This window comes from Lagenorhynchus albirostris, chromosome 17, assembly GCF_949774975.1.
Source record: "Lagenorhynchus albirostris chromosome 17, mLagAlb1.1, whole genome shotgun sequence".
Lineage (NCBI taxonomy): Eukaryota > Metazoa > Chordata > Mammalia > Artiodactyla > Delphinidae > Lagenorhynchus > Lagenorhynchus albirostris.
Genome location: NC_083111.1, coordinates 63,760,414 through 63,783,124, shown reverse-complemented (window position 1 = coordinate 63,783,124; position 22,711 = coordinate 63,760,414). Strand labels below are relative to the sequence as shown.

The window sequence follows — 22,711 nt, the reverse complement described above, 5'->3', positions numbered from 1 at the left end:
TACTACTATTCTACCATTTTACAGATCAGGAAACTGAGGGATAGAAAGCCAAGTAATGTACCCAAGATTACTAGAGTAGCCACTGGCAGAACCAACAGCTGAAGCCAGGTAATTCTACTTTGAAATCTGTGTTCTGAATCACTGCAGTATAAACCATCCTGGCTTCATTTCCTACAATTTGTTTCTATTCCTGTGCAACTTTGGGGACATTTTAAATTTATTGTATTTTTTGTTTGTTTTTCAGAATTATGAAAGGGCTTCTTTTTGGCTTTGTGAGCCTTCAAGGTCTATTGCAAATGTCATCATCTTTAGGAAACCTCTATTCAAGACAAATTTCGCCCTCCCTGAAATGCCTGAGCATTTTGTCTATTCTTCTCTTCTGGTTCCCCTTACATCCAAGTTTTCTCGGCCATTCTTCCAAGACATATTTTCAATCTGTTCACTTTAGTGCATCTCACTGCTACCACCCTAGCCCAGGCCTCCATCATCTCTGTGTTGGACCATGACAGCAGCATCCCAGGTGGTCTCTCCACTTCCACTCTCACCTTTATTAGTACTCACACTCCACGAAGCAGTCAGAATGATCTTTTTTAAAAAGCGTATCAGGGGCTTCCCTGGTGGCGCAGTGGTTGAGAGTCCGCCTGCCGATGCAGGGGACACGGGTTCGTGCCCTGGTCTGGGAAGATCCCACGTGCTGCAGAGCGGCTGGGCCCGTGAGCCATGGCCGCTGAGCCTGCGCGTCCGGAGCCTGTGCTCCGCAACGGGAGAGGCCACAACAGTGAGAGGCCCGCGTACCGCGAAAAAAAAAAAAAAAAAAAAGCATATCAGATCTTCTCTCCTTAAAACTTCCCAGTGGCTTCCCATTGTATTTAGGATGATACCCAACTTCTTCAGTGGGTCATAAGACTCAAGGTGATCTAGCTCTGTCTACTTCTTCCATCTCTTCTTCTCCCCCCAGCCCCCCCACATGCTCATCCATTATATTCCAGCCCCAAGTTTTAGCACCTGAAGCCTCAAAACTCATTCTTGACTTAGGCCCTCTGCACTTACTACTTTCCCTGTCTAGAAATTCTACTTTCAAATCTTCTCAGCATCACTCACATCTCAGTTCAGACGCCACCTCCTCAAAGAAGACTCTGTGGATCACTCAGTTTAAAATGAACTTTGGTAAATTTAAATCTCAGGTCAAAAGCTCGCATCCCTACCTTGTGAATTTATTTGTTTGCCAATTTGTATCTGTCTCTCATCCTCCTCCTCTCCCTACCTTTAAGAATATGAGCGGGCTTCCCTGGTGGTGCAGGGGTTAAGAATCCGCCTGCCAATGCAGGGGACACAGGTTCAAGCCCTGGTCCAGGAAGATCCCACATGACGCAGAGCCCATGCGCCACAACTACTGAGCCTGTGCTCTAGAGCCTGTGAGCCACAACTACTGAGCCCCCGTGCCTCAACTACTGAAGCCCGCATGCCTAGAGCCGGTACTCCACAACAAGAGAAGCCACTGCAATGAGAAGCCCGCGCACCACAACAAAGAGTAGCCCCCGCTCGACGCAACTAGATAAAGCCCGCGCACAGCAACAAAGACCCAACTCAGCCAAAAATAAATAAATAAATAAATAAATAAAATATACTATCGTCTTGAGATTTAAAAAAAAAAAAAGAATATGAGCAACATGAAATTAGGGACATGTCTGTCATACCCATTATGACAGTACTGTACCTAACCAAAATAAGTTCTCAATAAATATTTGGTGAATGAATAAATTAGTTTTCTATGTTCTACTTGTTCTGTAGTAATTTGTGATGATGACCTCTCTCTTTCAAGATTTTAACATCCTCGAGGGCAAAGAAAACATTGGATGTTCCTTTAGAGATACTCTATCCTAGTATATAGAAGACACATCTGCTGACATGGTCATTCTAACCTGTCTTAGTTTGCTGAGCTCAAGCGCTTTTAAGGATTAGCCTCTTCTCAAGCTCTGTCACACACCAGTAAGCTGCTTCTAAACTCAGACTTGTCTATACTCTCATTTAGGGTTGGATCCAATCAGGATAGTTCTTTACCCATATTCCCTGACAAGTAGCCATAATAAGAGCTTGGAATAATTTTTTCATGCATAGAATGAATTAATGATTGATCTATCAGCCTTACTTGAGTTCCATCTGCACCTATCTTGTCCAGAGCTCCAACAGTGCTATACAGGAAGTTAATGATCTTATTGAAATTTTCATCACCAATACTCCAGGATCCATCCACCATAAACACCAGGTCGGCTTTGGCAGCTTTACATACTGGAGACCAAGAATTAATTTTGAATCAGGGAAAAGGGGAAAAGACAGTAGTTATGACACCAACAAAGCAGATAATGGTTTCCCTCTGGTAGCTACAGCCCGAAGGAAAGATATACATCTTACTCCAACCTCTTGCTCATGACCATCATGGCTCTCCTACACCCAAGTTTCCTAGTCATGACAAAGAAGCTTCAATCAAATGTGTGGAATTAAAGAGAAAAAAATCTACCAATCTCAGCCCCAAAGAACAGAAATGGGAAGAATGAAAAGTGTAGAACTAAAGTGATTTAGAGACAGAAGCATCAGCAAACACTCTAGTGCCTACTGATTAGAAGGAAATCCAAGCTACCACTCTGTGCACCCTGCCCTCTGCTGATTGAATAAACAATGTGAGAGAGATTCAGCTTCCGGGAGGAAGGCATACCACACAATGGAAGCAGATTAATCTAAAACTTGATATGCATTTGGACGGAGGCCATAAGCAAACTTTAATTCCAGCCTTGCTCAGAAATCCTGTCTATGCCCTTCTGACACCCAGTGATGCATATCAAGAAATGCACATTATGCCAGCTCAGGGAAACTTTTATCAGCAGGTAATACTGATATCAATGTTGAAAAACAGGCAAAAATCACATTAACAAAAACCTATTCCACTGAAAGCATTTTTTAATAGTCTTGTATCACGTGCTGTTTCAGATTATCTATGCCTCTCTTCCCCTTCATTAGTGTAGACCACGGTGGTTAACTCTGTTTTATGATGAAACAAACAATTTAGTCTTTAATAATCTGAACCTTTTTATCTTAGGCCATTTGCACACAAATATTCTGTGAGCTAATGTACCTTTCACCTTTCTTTAGAAAAAAAAATTTACTTGACTTTTATTTTATTAAGTGGAACTTTATTCCCTTAAAGCTATTTATGATGTAAAATAAATCATCTCTGAGTTAGTACTCGAGGGACAATAAGGATTTGGTGAGGTTGTTCTCATGAGTTCCACGATGTATAACATTTTACATATTTATGGTTTGAATTTGAAGCTGAAGGGGACCACAAGATCTATAATTATAGCTTACAAAAGAAAACCGGGTGTTCTGTTTTCAAGGAAAGACAAAATCTAGATTAGGTTTTACCTTCGAAATGAGAGCAAAATCTATTTGGAAACATACTAAAATTGAACAACTTACTTAATACAACAAAGAAAAAAAAGAATATACATCAAAATACAGGAAGGAATTACGCCTGGAATATGAAATTGTGTTTTTAATTTTCTTCTGTGTACTCTTTTCTGTTTCTTTTTAAACATCTTTATTGGAGTATAATTGCTTTACAATGGTGTGTTAGTTTCTGCTTTATAACAAAGTGAATCAGCTATACATATGAATATATCCCCATATCTCCTCCCCCTGGCATCTGCCTCCCACCCTCCCTATCCCACCCCTCTAGGTGGTCACAAAGCACCGAGCTGATCTCCCTGTGCTATGCGGCTGCTTCCCACTAGCTATCTATTTTACATTTGGTAATATATATAAGTCCGTGCCACTCTCTCACTTCATACCACCTTACCCTTCCCCCTCCCCATGTCCTCAAGGCCATTCTCTACGTCTGCGTCTTTATTCCTGTCTTGGGCCTAGGTTCTTCAGAACCAATTTTCTTTTTTTAGATTCCATATATATGGGTTAGCATACGATATTTATTCTTCTCTTTCTGACTTACTTCACTCTGTATGACAGACTCTAGGTCCATCCACCTCACTAAAAATAACTCAATTTCATTTCTTCTTAAGGCTGAGAAATATTCCATTGTATATATGTGCCACATCTTCTTTATACATTCATCTGCTGATGGACACTTAGGTTGCTTCCATGTCCTGGCTATTGTAAACAGAGCTGCAAAGAACATTGTGGTACATGAGGATATTTGAATTATGGTTTTCTCAGGATATATGCCCAGTAGTGGGATTGCTGGGTCATATGGTAGTTCTACTTTTAGTTTTTTAAGGAATCTCCATACTGTTCTCCATAGTAGCTGTATCAATTTACATTCCCACCAACAGTGCAGGAGGGTTCCCTTTTCTCCACACCCGCTCCAGCATTTATTGTTTGTAGAGTTTTTGATGATGGCCATTCTGACTGGTGTCAGGTGATACTGCATTGTAGTTTTGATGTGCATTTCTCTAATGATTATTGATGTTGAGCATCCTTTCATGTGTTTGTTGGCAATCTGTATATCTTCTTTGAGAAATGTCTATTTAGGTCTTCTGCCCATTTTTGGATTGGGTTGTTTGTTTTTTTGATATTGAGCTGCATGAGCTGCTTGTAAATTTTAGAGATTAATCCTTTGTCTGATGATTCATTTGCAAATATTTTCTCCCATTCTGAGAGTTGTCTTTTCATCTTGTTTATGGTTTCCTTTGCTGTGCAAAAGCTTTTAAGTTTCATTAGGTCCCATTTGTTTATTTTTGTTTTTATTTCCATTTCTCTAGGAGGTGGGTCAAAAAGAATCTTGCTGTGATTTACATCACAGAGTGTTCTGCCTTTGTTTTCTTCTAACAGTTTTATAGTGTTTGGCCTTATATTTAGGTCTTTAATCCACTGTGAGTTTATTTTTGTGTATGGTGTTAGGGAGTCTTCTAACTTCATTGTTTTACATGTAGGTGTCCAGTTTTCTGAGCACCACTTACTGAAGAGGCTGTCTTTTCTCCATTGTATATTCTTGCCTCCTTTATCAAAAATAATGTGACCATATGTGCACGGGTTTATCTCTGGCCTTTCTATCCTGTTCCATTGATCTATATTTCTGTTTTTGGCCAGTACCGTACTGTCTTGATTACTGTAGCTTTGTAGTAGAGTCTGAAGTCTGGGAGCCTGATTCCTCCAACTCTGTTTTTCTTTCTCAAGATTGCTTTGGCTATTCGGGGTCTTTTGTGTTTCCGTACAAATTGTGAAATTTTTTGTTCTAGTTCTGTGAAAAATGCCACTGGTAGTTTGATAGGTATTGCATGCAATCTGTAGATTGCTTTGGGTAGTAGAGGCATTTTTACAATGTTGATTCTTCCAGTCCAAGAACATGGTATATCTCTCTAACCGTTTGTACCATCTTTAATTTCTTTCATCAGTGTCTTATAGTTTTCTACATACAGGTTTTTGTCTCCTTGGGTAGGTTTATTCCTAGGTATTTTATTCTTTTTGTTGCAGTGGTAAATGGGAGTGTTTCCTTAATTTCTCTTTCAGATTTTTCATCATTAGTGTATAGGAATGCAAGAGATTTCTGTGCATTACTTTTCTATCCTGCTACTTTACCAAATTCATTGATTAGCTCTGGTAGTTTTCTGGTAGCATCTTTAGGATTCTCTATGTATAGCATCATGTCATCTGCAAACAGTGGCAGCTTTACTTCTTCTTTTCTGATTTGGATTCCTTTTATTTCTTTTTCTTCTCTGATTGCTGTGACTCAAACTTCCAAAAATATGTTGAATAATAGTGGAGAGGGTGGACAACCTTGTCTTGTTCCTGATCTTAGAGGAAATGGTTTCAGTTTTTCACCACTGAGGACAATGTTGGCTGTGGGTTTGTCATATACGGCCTTTATTATGTTGAGGTAAGCTCCCGCTATGCCTACTTTCTGGAGGGTTTTTATCATAAATGGGAGTTGAATTTTGATGAAAGCTTTTTCTGCATCTACTGAGATGATCATATGGTTTCTCTCCTTTAATTTGTTAATATGGTTTATCACATTGATTGATTTCCTTATATTGAAGAGTTCCTGCATTCCTGGATTAAACCCCACTTGATCATGGTGTATGTGCTGTTGGATTCTGTTTGCTAGTATTTTGCTGAGGATTTTTGCAGCTATGTTCATCAGTGATATTGGCCTGTAGTTTTCTTTCTTTGTGACATCTTTGTCTGGTTTTGGCATCAGGGTGATGGTGCCCTTGTAGAATGAGTTTGGAAATGCTCTTCCCTCTGCTATATTTTGGAAGAGATTGGGAAGGATAGGTGATAGCTCTTCTCTAAATGTTTGATAGAATTCGCCTATGAAGCCATCTGGTCCTGGGCTTTTGTTTGTTGGAAGATTTTTAATCACAGTTTCAATTTCACTGCTTGTGATTGCTCTGTTTATATTTTCTATTTCTTCCTGGTTCAGTCTCAGAAGGTTGTGCTTTTCTGAGAATTTTCCATTTCTTCCAGGTTGTCCATTTTATTGGCATAGAGTTGTTTATAGTAATCTCTCATGATCCTTTGTACTTCTGCAGTGTCAGTTGTTACTTCTCCGTTTTCATTTGTAATTCTGTTGATTTGAGTCTTCTCCCTTTTTTTCTTGATGAGTCTGGCTAATGGTTTATCAATTTTGTTTATCTTCTCAAAAAAACAGCTTTTAGTTTTATTGATCTTTGCTATTGTTTCCTTCATTTCTTTTTCATTTATTTCTGATCTGATCTTTATGATTTCTCTCCTTCTGCTAACTTTGGGGGTTTTTTGTTCTTCTTTCTCTAACTGCTTTACTTGTAAGGTTAGGTTGTTTATTTGAGATGTTTCTTGAGGTAGGATTTTATTGCTGTATTCTTACCTTAGAACTATTTTGCGGCATCCCATAGGTTTGAGGTGTCGTGATTTCATTGTCCTTTGTTTCTAGGTGTTTTTTTTATTTCTTGTTTGATTTCTTCAGTGATCTCTTGCTTATTCAGTAGTGTATTGTTTAGCCTCCATGTGTTTGTATTTTTAACAGATTATTTTTCTGTAATTGATACCTAGCCTCACAGCATTGTGGTCAGAAAAGATACTTGATATGATTTCAAGTTTCTTAAATTTACCAAGGCTTGATTTGTGACCCAAGATATGATCTATCCTGGAGAATGTTCCATGAGCACTTGAGAAGAAAGTGTATTCTGTTGTTTTGGGATGGAATGTGAGAATGGAATATCCTATAAATATCAGTTAAGTCCATCTTGTTTTATGTATCATTTAATGCTTCTGTTTCCTTATTTATTTTCATTTTGGATTATCTGTCCATTGGTAAAAGTGGGGTGTTTAAGTCCCCTACTATTATTGTGTTACTGTCGATTTCCCCTTTTACGGCGGTTAGCATTTGCCTTATGTATTGAGGTGATCCTGTGTTGGGTGCATAAATACTTACTATTGTTTTATTTTCGACTTGGATTGATCCCTTGATCATTATGTATTTTCCTTCCTTTTCTCTTGTAATAGTCTTTTTTTAAAAGTCTATTTTGTCTGATATGAGAATTGTCACTCCAGCTTTCTCTTGATTCCCATTTGCATGGAACATCTTTTTCCATCCCCTCACTTTCAGTCTGTATGTGTCCCTAGGTCTGAGGTGGCTCTCTTGTAGACAGATATACAGGTCTTGTTTGTGTTTCTATTCAGCCAGTCTATGTCTTGTGGTTGGAGCATTTAATCCATTTATGTTTAAGGTAATTATTGATATGTATATTCCTATTACCATTTTCTTAATTGTTTTGGGTTTGTTTTTGTAGGTCTTTTCCTTCTCTTGTGTTTCCTGCCTCGAGAAGTTCCTTTAGCATTTGTAGTAAAGCTGGTTTGGTGGTGCTGAATTATCTTAGCTTTTGCTTGTCTGTAAAGGTTTTAATTTCTCCGTTGAATCTGAATGAGATCCTTGCTGGGTAGAGTAATCTTGGCTGTCGGTTTTTCCCTTTCATCACTTTAAATATCTCCTGCCATTCCCTCTGGCTTGCAGAGTTTCTGCTGAAATATTAGCCGTTAACCTTATAGGGATTCCCTTGTATGTTACTTGTTGTTTTTCCCTTGCTGCTTTTAATATTTTTTCTTTGTACTTAATTTTTTATAGTTTGATTAATATGTGTCTTGGCATGTTTCTTCTTGGATTTATCCTGTATGGGACTCTCTGTGCTTCCTGGACTTGATTAACTATTTCCTTTCCCATATTAGGGAAGTTTTGAACTATAGTCTCTTCAAATATTTTCTCAGTCCCTTTCTGTTCTCTTCTTCTTCTGGGACCCCTATAATTCGAATGTTGGTGTGTTTAATTTTGTCCCAGAGGTCTCTGAGATTGTCCTTAGTTCTTTTCATTCTTTTTTCTTTATTCTGCTCTGCAGTAGTTATTTCCACTATTTTATCTTTCAGGTCACTTATCCATTCTTCTGCCTCAGTTATTCTGTTATTGATCCCTTCTAGAGAATTTTTAATTTCATTTATTGTGTTGTTCATCATTGTTTGTTTTCTCTTTAGTTCTTGTAGGTCCTTGTGAAATGTTTCTTGTATTTTCTCTATTCTATTTCCAAGATTTTGGATCATCTTTACTATCATTGTTCTGAATTCTTTTTCAGGTAGACTGTCTATTTTCTCTTCATTTATTAGGTCTGGTGGGTTTTTACCTGCTCCTTCATCTGCTGTTAGTTTTTCCATCTTCTCATTTTGCTTAACTTACTGTGTTTGGGGTCTCCTTTTCTCAGGCTGTAGGTTCGTAGTTCCCATTGTTTTTGCTGTCTGTCCCCAGTGGTTAAAGTTGGTTCAGTGGGTTCTGTAGGCTTCCTGGTGGAGAGGACTAGTGCCTGTGTTCTGGTGGATGAGGTTGGATCTTGTTTTTCTGTTGGGCAGGTCCACGTCTGGTGGTGTGTTTTGGCATGTCTGTGGCCTTATTATGATTTTAGGCAGCCTCTCTGCTAATGGGTGGGGTTGTGTTCCTGTTTTGCTAGTTGTTTGCATAGGGTGTCCAGAATTGTAGCTTGCTGTCCATTGAAGGGAGCTGGGTCTTAGTGTTGAGATGGAGATCTCTGGGAGAGCTTTCTCCATTTGATATTATGTGGAGTTGGGAGGTCTCTGGTGGATCAATGTCCTCCACTCAGGTTTCCTACCTCAGAGGCACAGGCTTGACACCTGGCCAGAGCATCAAGATCCTGTCAGCCACACGGCTCAGAAGAAAAGGGAGAAAAAAACAATAAAATAAAATAAAATAAAGTTATTTAAATAAAAATCAAAAAGTATTGAACAAAAAAGAAAGAAGCGAGCAACCAAACCAAAAAACAAATCCACCAATGACAACAAGTGCTAAAAAGTATACTAAAAAACAAAACAAACAAAACAGACAAAACCCTAGGACAAATGGTATAAGCAATGCTATACAGACAAAATCACAGAAAGAAGTATACACATACACACTCACAAAAAGGGAAAAAGGAAAATATATATACTTATTGTTTTTAAAAAAAAAGGAAGAGAGCTACCAAATCAATAAAAAAAAATCTACCAGAGATAATAAACTCTAAATACTAACCAAAGTTAAACAGAAAACTAGAAACAAATTAGATGCAGAAAGCAAACCCCAAGTCTACAGTTGCTCCCATAGTTCACCGCTTCAATTTTGGGATGACTCATTGACTGTTCAGGTATTCCAGAGACACAGAGTACATCAAGTTCATCGTGGAGATTTAATCTGTTGCTCCTGAGGCTGCTGGGAGAGATTTCCCTTTCTCTTCTTTGTTTGCACAGCTCCCAGTGTTCAGCTTTGGATTTGGCCCCACTTCTGTGTGTAGGTCTCCTGAGGGTGTCTGTTCCCTTTTGGGAAATCTGGGAACAGATTTCCCAGATTTCTGGGAATCTGGGAGGCCTTCTGCCAGCATTCAGTAGGTGTTCTGTAGGAGTTGTTCCACATGTAGATGTATTTCTGATGTATTTGTGGGGAGGAAGTTGATCTCCACATCTTATTCCTCTGCCATCTTGAAGGTCTGTCTTCATAAGTCCCACTTTGTAGGAGAGCACCACTTTTCTCCAATTCTATAAAATCTTCAACAGTGATGAAAATATAGTCCACTCCAGGAACCTCACCCTCCTTATGTGGCCCTGTGGTGCCTAGAGCTCTGTTCAAAGGAAGCAGAGAAGCCACACGTCTTCTCCCACATTTCCATGGTCCTCATCAGTGTCTTCTCAAACCACCTGTACTGATCCAACCCATTCTCAGATCATAGAATTCTCTTGATAGAAGTAGTCCCCACTGAGCTTTGATTTTTTTCAGCCTGGATGTCCAGAATTTTTTTTCTTTAAGCCAGACACAGTAACACAAAACTGCCACTGAGGCTTTTTTTTTCCCCCTCCTCTCAAATATGAAGCCTGCAGCACTTCTCTCTCTCTCTCTCTCCCTCTCCCTCTCCCCTCTCTGGCTTACACTCTCTCCCTCGGTTTCTCTTTCCTCAACCCCCACCAGCAACCTCATTCTCTTTTCTGTTTCTTAATGTTTGTTTAATAAATACTCAATATCACTTGAATAATAAAAATTTACAAGCTTTTAAATTAAATACAGCCAGGACAAATAGAAACTAAGATGAATAATGCATTAAAGTTGCAGAAGCCCCACTCTCTAAAACCATCATGATGAAAACTACAGGAAAAATGTTCCTACATTGTCAATCCTCACCCTCATAGACCCTTCCAAATCACATGTCTCCCATGAGCATTCATGAATGTTGACTGCATGACACTCATGTTCTGCTATAAATAAAAATATTCTGACTTCAGAGAGTCCTGTAATATCTGTATCAGAAATGTCTGATAAATTCATCAATTAGGATTCTGTTTCCAGTTCCAATAGTGAAAGTCATCATAAATAGTTAGACTAGCAAAAGCTAGATATGAAGATGGAAGAAGAAAGAGTCTGGCATTCCAGGTAGAGCCAATAGCATTAAAAGATGCAGGATAGCATAAGGCATGTATGCAGAACCCGGAGTTATACAATTGTGCTGTTAACTAATATAGTCTGGGACATGATACCACAACATAGGTTGATCATTGAAGACTTTGCCCGGTATGCTAGGAAGGATGTTGAGCTTTATTTTTGTACAGTTCCTCATTACCTCTTTGTTTCCTTGATCCTTACACTCTCCAGCATCAGACCCCTCTGACTATGCTCCTGTCCCTTGCAGGACATTTGGTCCTGTCCAAAACGTTGATAAGACATTTGGTCTACACCAACAGGTTCTTGAAATTTGATCCTATCCAAAATGTTATGAGCATATTTGGCCCATGCCAAATTGTTTTGGACAGGACCAAATATTAAGGAACTTTTGGTACGGACCATATGTCTGCTAACACTCTGAAAGGTGGGAACGACTTATTTTTCATTGTATCTCTGGTACGTAATAGGTACTTTAAAATGCATGGTAAATGGAAGAAGTCTTCCAAAACAACCTTCCAACTATGTGTTCTAGCTTTATCTTCTCCTGCCCTAATCCCTCCTCCCCATTTCACCAAGGTTATCTTTCTTAAACATAGATTTCTGCAGGTCACCCTCCCTTCATAAAACTCCTCATGGCATACCATGTCCTGTAGGATAAAGCACAGCCTCCTTATTCAGGCACACAAACCACTTCATAACTCTATCTTCACCTTTCTCTATGGGTCACACTAAAGTGCTTATGGTTCCCCAAACACATTACGTGCTTAGATCACTCCATGACTTCGAGTGCTTGTCTCTCCATTATTTACTTGTAAAACTCATTCTTCAAAATGTAAATCAAATTCCTCCTCCTCCTTTACAGGTAATTAACCTGCAGCAGCATTAACTCTTCTCATTTCTGGGCTACCATAGTATAATCTCCACTTTTTAACTCATTTCCTTGGCTGGTAATGACCTAGGCAAATACCTATCTCTCTTGTAATACTGAAAATAAGCAGAGAGCAGTAATCATAGATTGTTATTGTATTCCAAGTACCTGGCATAAGAGCTTTGAGAATGAATAGTAGGGTTAATAAATGTTCATTAATGGAATAAAAAAATTAATGATCACTACTGTGTTTGAAAGGTTTTTAGAAAGTTACCTTAATGGCTCAAGTAAGAGGTGATGAGAAACTCTTGTGATGAAGATAGAAAGAAACAACTGGGAGAGACATTTGGAGGTAGCTGGAACACTGTTACCCTTGTCTACAGAATTATAAACTACATTCTCACTCATAAATTATGTAACTACTCTTCCTTGGTAAACATGTACTACTCTATTTTTGATGAAATAAATATGAAGAAATTCTGTGAGAAAATTTATTCTGTGTGTACAGAGCCTATATTAGATGATTTTCTGTTGAATATATTTGACATATACACTGCATAAAGTTAAAGTGTACAACATATTAATTTGATACATTTATATATTGTAATATTGTTGATATAGTGACATTTAGCATCTCTATTGCATCACATAATTACAGTAAAATATTGCTGCCTCTATTCATTACACTGCATATTAGATCTCTGTGTCTCATTTACTACTCATTGCAAAGTTGTACCCCATAAGGGTTTGATAAGTATTTGTATTAAGGAGAAAATATCTTCCATTAATACCTTGGTTTTTAAATGAACAAGCAAACAATACCAACAGAAATCCAAAACCTAAAATCACATCATGATTGTATAATTCTTTTACCTTCTTTTGCTGGTGGAATAGTTGGAGGAAAAGTAGGTGGCCGAGTAGGAAGTGATTCTGTAAAGGAGAGGGAGAAACAACATCAATTAAGCATCTCATCTGTGGCGAAGAGAGGGAGGTCATGGAGTCATAATTCTTCAGGGGAGTCAGTGATTTTGACAACTGTCTTCTTTGAGAATTTAGCGAATTTAGTACCCACTACAAATCAGCCAAAGCCTGTGCAAACTGGTTCCAACCATCCCCTCAACATCAGACTGAAGGCTTGAAATGTCATTTTGCCACAATTCAGTTTACCCGGTGGGAGTCAATGCAATCAAACTGTCAACTACAAAGTGGTTTTAATGCTGATTTAAGGCTGGAACCCTGCCAACCTATTTCAGATTAGTTTCTGGTTGCTTTCACACATATAATAAACTTTATTTCCATTCTGCCTAAGGATTGACCATCAATCCATGTTCAATAGCACTTTCTCCCTTTTGACCTGCATCCCCAGGATCTGGTCACCAAGGGAATCTGATTTACTCTCTACTACATTCAGACCGTGTCTGGGAAACTTTCCGTTTTGAGAACAAAATGGCAGGACCTTGGGAGGCTATGGTGTGTCCTGGTCAGTTTAACCTGGATGATGAGGGATGAGAAATCTGTGTAATACGTGGAGGTGTGGTTTGGTTAAAGGTCACAGATATAGTCACATCAGAGCAGTGACTTTCTTACCAATTCACATGTTAAAGCACCAGGAAGCTATGGCGTCATTAGGTAAACATCCTAATATTATTTTTTTAATTCTTATTTGATGCTAAAGACTTAAGAAAAATTGAGAAAATTATTTTTATTATTCCAGTTTAATATGAGGGAAAACCCTCAACGAATCACAGTCATTCACACAGACAAATGTCTAGCCTCTGCAGACAGTAAGCACCAACTAGCTGGAAGGATTTGAGCTCAAGCAGACTGTTTGCTGGGAACGTTGTAAAAGGAATTCCTTCACTGCCAGGAAGGTTGGAAGAGACAAATTTTAAGGTCTCTTCCAATTCTAGGAGCCAATAAAATAATATTATTTGAGTAAAGTGATTCAACATTTAAAGGAATGAGGTATATTACTGATATGGAAAAATGGAAAAGCGTTTGAGATTAATCCTTATGTGAAATGAAGCAGAAAACCATGGTATGATCCCATCTGTGAAAAAATCCTATTTAACTGATAAATATAATATTGATTTATCTATACACGTCTATATGGTTATACACACACACACACACACACACACACACACACACACACACAAACAGGTAACAGGTAGAATTTCTTGAAGGAGACCAAGCTGGTACAAATGGGTATTTCTGGGAAGAAAGAATGAGGAAAGAGGGAAGGTGACAACACAATATATACCTTCTGTTGCATTATTACAGATATAGAATATCACTTTTTTCTTTTAAAGGCAATTTTTTTGAAACTAAAAAGTTTCAAAAGTAAAAACATTTCAGACATTTTAATATTAAAACTAGGACTGCAAAACTTTTTTGAAAGCACCATAAAATCCTTCTAGAGCCAGATGTATTTATCTTAAAATCTGTGGAAGCACTGGGTCATCTTTACAATGGTGCATTTTCTTTAATGTGAAAAACTGAGGCATATCCTAACTTTAGTCAATAAATCAAGAAGAAAATCAGTGAGTGGTTCTGGAAGCCAGATCAATATGTTTGGTCAGAACATCTGGCCTAAGAGTCTCTTGGGTAAGAAGAACCACAGTGAACTGGGAACATGTGTTTATATTCTCTGTGTGGCACACAGATGGTCCCTGTGTTCAAGTTTGTGAGAAGCTGTCACATAGAAGAGGAAACAGTCTCAATCTGCATTTGCTTCAGAAGGTTGAACTAGAGCCAGTGGGTAGAAGCTATAAGATGACACATGTCCCCAACAGAAGGAAAACATTTACACCAAACAGAGCTTTCCAAAATAACCCTGGACTGGCAGTTAATAGTTGTGAGGTTAAGGTTAGGGGAATTTGAAGGAGACCAGAGTCCCCAAACTCAAATAGTTTTAGAGGTCAGGCAAGTAATGAGTGGGAGCAAAGAACATAGCCTAAACATTAAGGAATAACAAACTTAAGAGCACATAACGCTGTCTAAAAGAGACAGCAGTTACTGAGTTTCTGTAGATTTAGCACAATGAGGATTTGTGTGCCCTGTGTTGTCAGATCTTTCGCATTTTCAAGAATACTTTAAAACTTAAAAAAAAAATAGCCTAGAGAAAAACATAGCTGACAGTGAGATCTAATCCCATGGCCATCAGTTTGTGACTTCCAGGAAGACAGCAATGGTGATAACAAAAGTACTTGTTCAATAAGATACAGGTTGAGAAGTTCCTCAGCAGGCTCTTTTTATTGGATCTTTACCACCACCAAAGGAGGTAAGAGAGTAGGTATTTAATTTTATTGGTAAGCAAAAAGCAGCTCAGAGATGTTAAACTGCCCAAGGCCACAATGCTAAAAAGGACCCCAACCAAGCCTATTGGACTCTAAATCTCGTGCACTACCAGGCCTCTAATAATTCTGAAATTATATAACCCTCTATCCATAAAACAAATTCTAATGAGCAATCAAAAGCAACAAACAACTGATGTATTCTCCAGTGTGGATAAACCTCAAAAACATGCTAAGTGAAAGACATCCGATGCAAAAGACTACATATTACATATTTCCATTTCTATGAAATGTCTAGAAATGTACAAGAAAACAAAGTAGACGGCCTGGGGCAGACAGTAGGAAAGAAGACTCACTGGGGATGAGCCTGAAAGCTCTCTGGATTGATGGGAATGTCCTAACATTGGATGGTAGTGATGGCTGCACCACCTTTTACATGTACCAAAGATCACTGAATTGTATGCTTAAAATGGGTAAATTTTATGGAATGTAAACTATACCTCAAAAATACATGTGTCCTGTAAACTGTTGAATATTTCAGTGTTATGAAATGAAGTCTCTGTGTTGGAAAGTAGACGATTCCATTAACTATACTTTCACCTTATCTGTTGGAAGATTATATATTGATGATGATTTCTTTCTGCATGTTCAGAGCAACTGAAAGGCCTATATACACGGGTAGTAGAACTTTCTAAACATCAAATGCATGATAGAGGGGCTACGAAGAAAGCCCATCACCCACCACCTATTCCGATACCAATCTTTGGGGATTTCAAGTTTAAGTTCAAGATACTGAGTTGGGGACACACATATGTCCCCTGGAATTCACTACCATTCAAACCATTTTAATGTTTGTGGCCTCTACGTCTGGAATCCTTGATTAAAAGGATACCAAGAAGTGGACATACCAAGAAGCTGATACCCTCCTTGCTGTTTAGAACATGTAAAAAGTGCCTTGTTTTCATTTTGTAGTTTGCCTTTCCCTTCAGTGCATCAGATTTCCAGCCAGCTTGGAAAAAGAGCGAGAGCCTCTTAAGTAGGCAAGTCTAGGGTCAGCCAGTTGGAACGTCTTGGCTCCATTCCCACCCTCATGGCTGTAGTAATGTGCCATTGTTTTAATGTCGGGACCCAGTCCTTACACTTCATTTCACACTCCACATTCCACAGATGTTCCTAATGGAAATAGATCACAATATAGGTCATTGTTTCAAGCACTTTGCCATCCTATGGCCTTATAGTCCCTGTGACAACATATGGAGGATGGAAAAAAAACATACAGATGACATTAGTGGGCCACAAGCAGGGAATTCTGGGATTGAATAAGACACACAAAATTGTATTACAGATATTCCCACACAGCAATGGCTAATATTTTTCTAAATGGAATAAGATTTTTGAACCAAAACAGGACGCCTAAAATACCATTTGTTCATGAAGACAGGGATCAGGAGAGAACACACTTGACTTACGTGTTGTTTTTTTTTTTTTTCCCGATACGCGGGCCACTGCTGTGGCCTCCCCCGTTGCGGAGCACAGGCTCCGGACGCGCAGGCTCAGCTGCCATGGCTCACGGTCCCAGCTGCTCCGCGGCATGTGGGATCCTCCCGGACCGGGGCACGAACCCGTGTCCCCTGCATCGGCAGGTGGACTCTCAACCACTGCACCACCAGGGAAGCCCTGACTTACGTGTTTTTTCCGTTATGCTCACACTGGGTCCCTCAATCTCGTGGAGCTTTGTGTAAACACTGATTTTATATTCTGAATCTGGCTGAAGTCCATAGAAGCAATGTCTGTTTGTCCCTCCACCCAGAGTGGATTCTTGCTTTTGTGTATCTATAATAAAAACAAAACAAAACATACATGAACAAAACATACATACATGAACTTTTTTAAAAACAGCCATCAGTAGATGATTTGCTTCTAAAATGCTTAATATGCATGGCCTATTCAGATAACTCCAGAATGAATTCAACTTGTTTGAGGGGGTGTATCTTTTTTTAAAGAGTTAACATCTCCACTGTTTTTTTTTACATAATTGAAAATCACATTTTATATGTTTAGAAATGAGACTGACTAGTAAAAGGCTGCTGAGGTCAATCCTTTAACAAATGGAGAACTGTTCATGTTTATAATTATATGTACACATCTTAATTGACCTTTTGAACAGGTGTCAAGGTGAGTATATTTATATATATATATTTACTTATATAATTCTAAAAATTAGAATTCCCTTTTATTCAATATGATTCTTCAGAACACAGTCGAACAATTAAAACTTGACATAAAAAGATATATCCTTTTGGCCCCACACAACTTATTACCATACAATAGGATGCCCTTCTTGCCAGTGGCCTAAAGATATAAGTATGGAGTTAGAAATTGTCGGGTGTTAAGCAGGTCTCATGCCTGTGGGCTAAGAAGTGGGCTTCCAGGGTCTCAGAAGGTTCATCTATGGGTCCAGGCCGTTTGCATAGTTGCCACAAATGCAGGCGAGAGCTTGGAACAGCACTGGGACAGCCAGGGTGTCCCCGGACTGTCCAATTCATACCTCTCAGTCTTGATTTTTCACTGACACTCAGGATTTCTTTGATAGCAAAGGAGACTGCTAGGAAGCTAGGAGGAGGCTCTCCAAATTCCTTGGATTCACTTTAAAGATCCTTTTTTATTCTTTTAAAATCATAATTGAGGAAATAGGACATGGCACTTAAGTGGCTTACGACCATAAATCATCCCATACATCTTGGTCTCCCAACTCCTGGTTCCGATATTCTTTTTGTTCTACCAAGGAGACATGCCACACACAGCCATTTCCACTGCCACCTTCTCTGTCCTGGCTCTACCATGGCAGAGGCATGACAAAGAATTTAGGAGGCCTGATTAACTGTTGGCTAATTTCTTCATTCCCATATCCACAGCAAAATTTCTTTGCCTTCTTAGAAGAATTAGTGCTTGCCCTCAGGTTTGGAGACTGGGAGAAGTTGGATTAATTATATTAGTCACTTCCTGAGAGCTTACTATGGTACCTGGTTCAGTGCTTGGTATTTAATGATAAAAATAAGAGCAAAGGCAGTAATGGCCAACATTTAGTGAGTACGTACCACGTACCAGGCACTATTCTTAGGATTTTATGTGTATTAATTCATTGGATCCTTATAATATTTATAATTATCCCCAATTTAAAGACAAGAAACTGAAGGCTAGGAAAGTTAGTAGCTTACCCAAGTCCATACACTAAGTAGCAGAAGTGAAATGTAAATTCAGAACTTGAAGCCCAGTCTCAGAGGATGTTGCTTTAATTTCCATTAATATATCATAAAATAAGTTAAATATACAATTTTTTTCAAAATGAAAGAGTTGGAGAGCTGCTGAGTACATATGAAATTAGTAAGCATGATAGTAGGGAGATCACATGAGTCCTCGTGGCTCAGGGCTTTATAGCTCCATTGGACACAGCTGCCTACCTTGGCTTCCATTACTGAAGAATTTTAAATTGGTATTTCTCGTAGGCATAGAGTGTTTATTTATTTATTTTTTAACCATTATTTATTTTTTATAAATAAACCATGGATAACTGGTTAAGAAGAAGAATCCCTGCTACCATGAAAAAAACTACCATGCAAATTTCCCTCTAGATTGATTTTCATCTGATCCACAAATTGCATGCTAGTCAAAGCCTTATATAGTTTTATTTCTAGGAATTTAAAAACCAGTGCTTAAAAACTACATTGATTAAATATTATACATATTTCTGAGAACTCCTGCAAAATGTTAGTTTATTAAATATGAAAATATAGAAAATATTAAAAAATACCAGTTGCAGGGAACTATATTCAATATTTTGTAATAACCTATATGGGAAAAGAATCTGAAAAAGAACATATAAACATATGTATATATGTGTGTATACATATGTATACACACATATATATAAATGAATCACTTTGCTGTACACCTGAAACTAACACAACAGTGTAAATCAACTATACTTCAATAAAAAATAAATAAATCTAAAAAAAGAACAAAAAAAATTGCTTTTTTAAGCATAAAACACATAAATGCTAAAAAGTGATTTTGGTCTATTTTGAAAGTATAATACCTAGTAAATTTCAATCCATATCTTAAATACATATATGAACAAAAATATATTTATTATAACATACATGTCAGAACAAACATGATATATGTCATTTAAAATTTTGTCTATGGACAAATCCTGATTTTTTTAAATATAATGAAATTAAGGCCATTTGTTGAAAGCAATTTGAAATGTATTTTTATAATTGTGAATATTAAAGAGTTTCAAAAGTGAACATAATATAATCTCTAGTAATATATTTATGTGGAATGACTTAAGGTCTACCTCAATATTTTATCATATATTATTCAAAATAATGAAATACAAAAATTGTTAAGGTGTTTGTGAGATTATGTATTGCTGTGAAAGGAGTTTAATAGTAAGAAAATATTAGTAAAGCCTGCCCTCTGCTTTGCTGATGTCCAAGTTCAGTCTGTGGTTGCCAGGCTCAGAACCCCATAATAGCTGCTTCTTTCTGACCATTAACCACTCTTTGAAGCCTCCTGCAAGCTTCTGTGAGCCACCTGTAATACAAACATTTCCCAAATCCATGCATAGATCATCTTTATCTATCTCCACAAAAGCTTCCAGGACTCTCCAGGAATCAATCCTAGAAATGCACTTTTCTGTCATTTCCTCTATTTCTCATGAATACCCATGTCACAGACCCTTGACAATAGAATATAAATGGGCTTCACTACTACTACAAAACCAAAACAAAAAATCTACAAATCATTGGAAAACTGGAACAGATACAGGAAAATTAATGGGAAACAGTATCAGTTTGATCCCAGTGCTAATGAAGGGTTACATGAATGGGGATGTATCCATGTTGCTTTTGGCATGTGTGATTCAGGTCTAATGGCTTTGCCTTAAAGAAAAACATTTAACGCAATCAAATGATGATTAATTTCCTCAACACCTTGTGCCAAAAGCCAGGAGTTAAATTTATTTTTTTGGAATGGGGGAAAAATCTGTCATTGTGCATTCATTCTTATGAAGCAAGGCTAAATACATTCTCTGAGTTACTGTCATAGTGATCATCATGACACCAAATTGACTCCCCAAAATGTCCTATGAGTGGTTACTGAGATCCACAAGCAAGTAATATCCAGGATCCAGGATAGTCAGCTGGAATTTGATGATATATGCTTCCACTCTCCAGGTCTTTCAAATACCCTGACCCCCAAGCATAATATCACTGCTTCAAAAAAAGTTTAATCTTGAGAATAGGTTTTTGTTTCATATGATCATTTTGGGGGGGATCTGTTCCCTGATAAGGCAGGCTCTCCACTATGCTGCAATTCTCTATTCTTGTTAACGGATGACACAGCAACATTGACATTTTGGTACCTAAAGATAGAAAACAAGTTGAGCATCCTTTGAAACTTAAGAAAATCAGGCTAAAAAGAAAGTCACCAAGTTAATGCGATTAGGGAGGGAATACAGTATCGTGGTCCATGTGGTGTATAAATACATGAACTTGAAGGGAAAAACTACATCCATCCTCGGGTGTCACTTCAACTCAGAAACAGCTGGACAGAGAGACAGAACTCTTGAGCATCTGCAGAACAAACGGAGGTTCTCATGGGATCCTGAATTATTCAAAACCACCCCAAAGTCTCTGACTTTGGTCTGTCCTACGATTAACCAAAAGCCTACAATTTAATTTGGAAAGTGGATGACTGACTCAAAAGCAGATCTGAATTCAGTCTCTCTTGAGAGGACTTGATTCTTTTGGTAACCTTTCTTTTTCTCCTTATTGGCAATTAAAAAATGTCAAGGGCTTCCCTGGTGGCGCAGTGGTTGAGAGTCCGCCTGCCGAGGCAGGGGACACGGGTTCATGCCCCGGTCCGGGAAAATCCCACATGCCGCGGGGCGGCTGGGCCCGTGAGCCATGGCCGCTGAGCCTGCGCGTCCGGAGCCTGTGCCCCGCAACGGGAGAGGCCATAGCAGTGAGAAGCCCTTGTACCGCAAAAAAAAAAAAAAAAAAAGTCAAAATATTTACACGGGTAGAGGACAGCTGTTGTTTTTGCCTGTCTTGCATCTAATCTTTCTTTCTTTGAATCCATTCCTCCCCGCTCTGAGTCTTTTTGATTTGGAAAGGACTGAATAAGAACACCCACCTCCCCCTCCAGACACAGGGCTGGGAAGTAACCAGGTTTCACCCATAATTTTATTTCATGCCCTTGAACTGAATGACAGATTTAGGAGCATGTGACCCCAAACCAGGCCAATACAACTCAGTTCCCGGACTTTTGTAGGAATAATTGAGAAAGAGGAGTTCTCTTTTCAGTAAAACTATTAAGCTGGAGGCTAGGAGTATGTAATTTGGATTAGACTGGGGCCAACTCACAAGCTGGCTGAGAACGAAGGCAGAGGAGAGCAGAGCAGAAGCATGGAGCAAGGCTTCATCTCGATGAAATTGTTTGAACACCTAGATTTAGACATGCCTAAAGCCAGATACTGTTGAACTTCTCAGTATGTTAGCCAAGAAATTGACCCTTTCACTTAAGTCCCTTTTATTCGTGTTTCTACCATTCCCAAACAAAACAAGCAAACCTGAATGATACGGCCTTGCTGCTTTATTCACAAAACCTTGGAAATTTACAGGTATTACCTCAGGTGAAAGCCTCAAAAGAAGTCACTTAGGAGAAACTGAAGCCCAGAGAAGAAAGTTGACCAGCAGCTGTGGTCAGAGCAGACGCAAACCCACCGACTTCACCTCAGGATAAAAGTGCACTGATCAGACCATGGGAAATACACACATACACACACACACACACACTGAGAAAACTACCTGTCAAACAGTAGGAGTTTGGCAGAGACATTCATAAATAAGCCAGCCTGGGATGAAGCTTTTCTCCATCACATGGAGGAATTGGGTCCCATTTCTCTCTAGTTTCTCCTCTGATTGAGGGGGAAGGGCTAAAATTTCTGCAGAGGTAGCATATGTAGCCAGTGGGAGATATTACAGAGTTAAAACAGCGGGAGCCCTGGGACTTATGAGCCCATGGAAGAAGGGGCATCTGATCACAAGTCCTTCGAAGGCAGTGATCAGGATAATGATCACATTTCTCTGTGAGATAAAGAAACTCAACCTAATTCTTCCCCACTCCAATGTGGAAAGACTGTTTGTTCCCTGACCTAAATTGTGTAAGTTAAAATGTCTAAACATATTCCCTACTGCTCTCCCCACATTAACTCCCCACCCCAAACATCAATTAGAATCTGTTGCTGTCTAGTTGGTTAATAATATTCAGTTGGACACCTGAGTGAATAAGATGTAGGCTAACTGGGCTTATAAATCTCTCAGCTATAAGTGCTGATGAAAAATAAATTGAGCAACACTTTTGTTCATTCCTATTGAATTGAGACTGTTGAGGCTCAGTCAAAGAGGTTTTTGGCAGCCTGAAAACAATCCTGGGAGAGTACAAATTAACTGGAAGAAGGAAATAGGGACTTGCATTTTTTGCTAGTAAAAATCTTGGCATCAGAAAGAGCATACTGAGGTTTTA

The 22,711-nt window shown here is 38.6% G+C and overlaps 1 protein-coding gene across 4 annotated transcripts in view; it reads right to left on the bottom strand.

The window, feature by feature from the left end:
• Positions 1-22,711, bottom strand: part of COL14A1 (collagen type XIV alpha 1 chain) — a 243,885-nt gene that overhangs the window by 94,207 nt on the left and 126,967 nt on the right. For all 4 annotated transcript variants that reach the window (XM_060128280.1, XM_060128282.1, XM_060128279.1 and 1 more), the window contains exons 24-26: positions 16,805-16,951; positions 12,696-12,752; positions 2,150-2,289 (exon numbers count right to left, since the gene is read on the bottom strand). In XM_060128280.1, the coding sequence (XP_059984263.1) occupies positions 2,150-2,289; positions 12,696-12,752; positions 16,805-16,951 (344 nt within the window). The remainder of the gene's footprint in view (positions 1-2,149; positions 2,290-12,695; positions 12,753-16,804; positions 16,952-22,711) is intronic.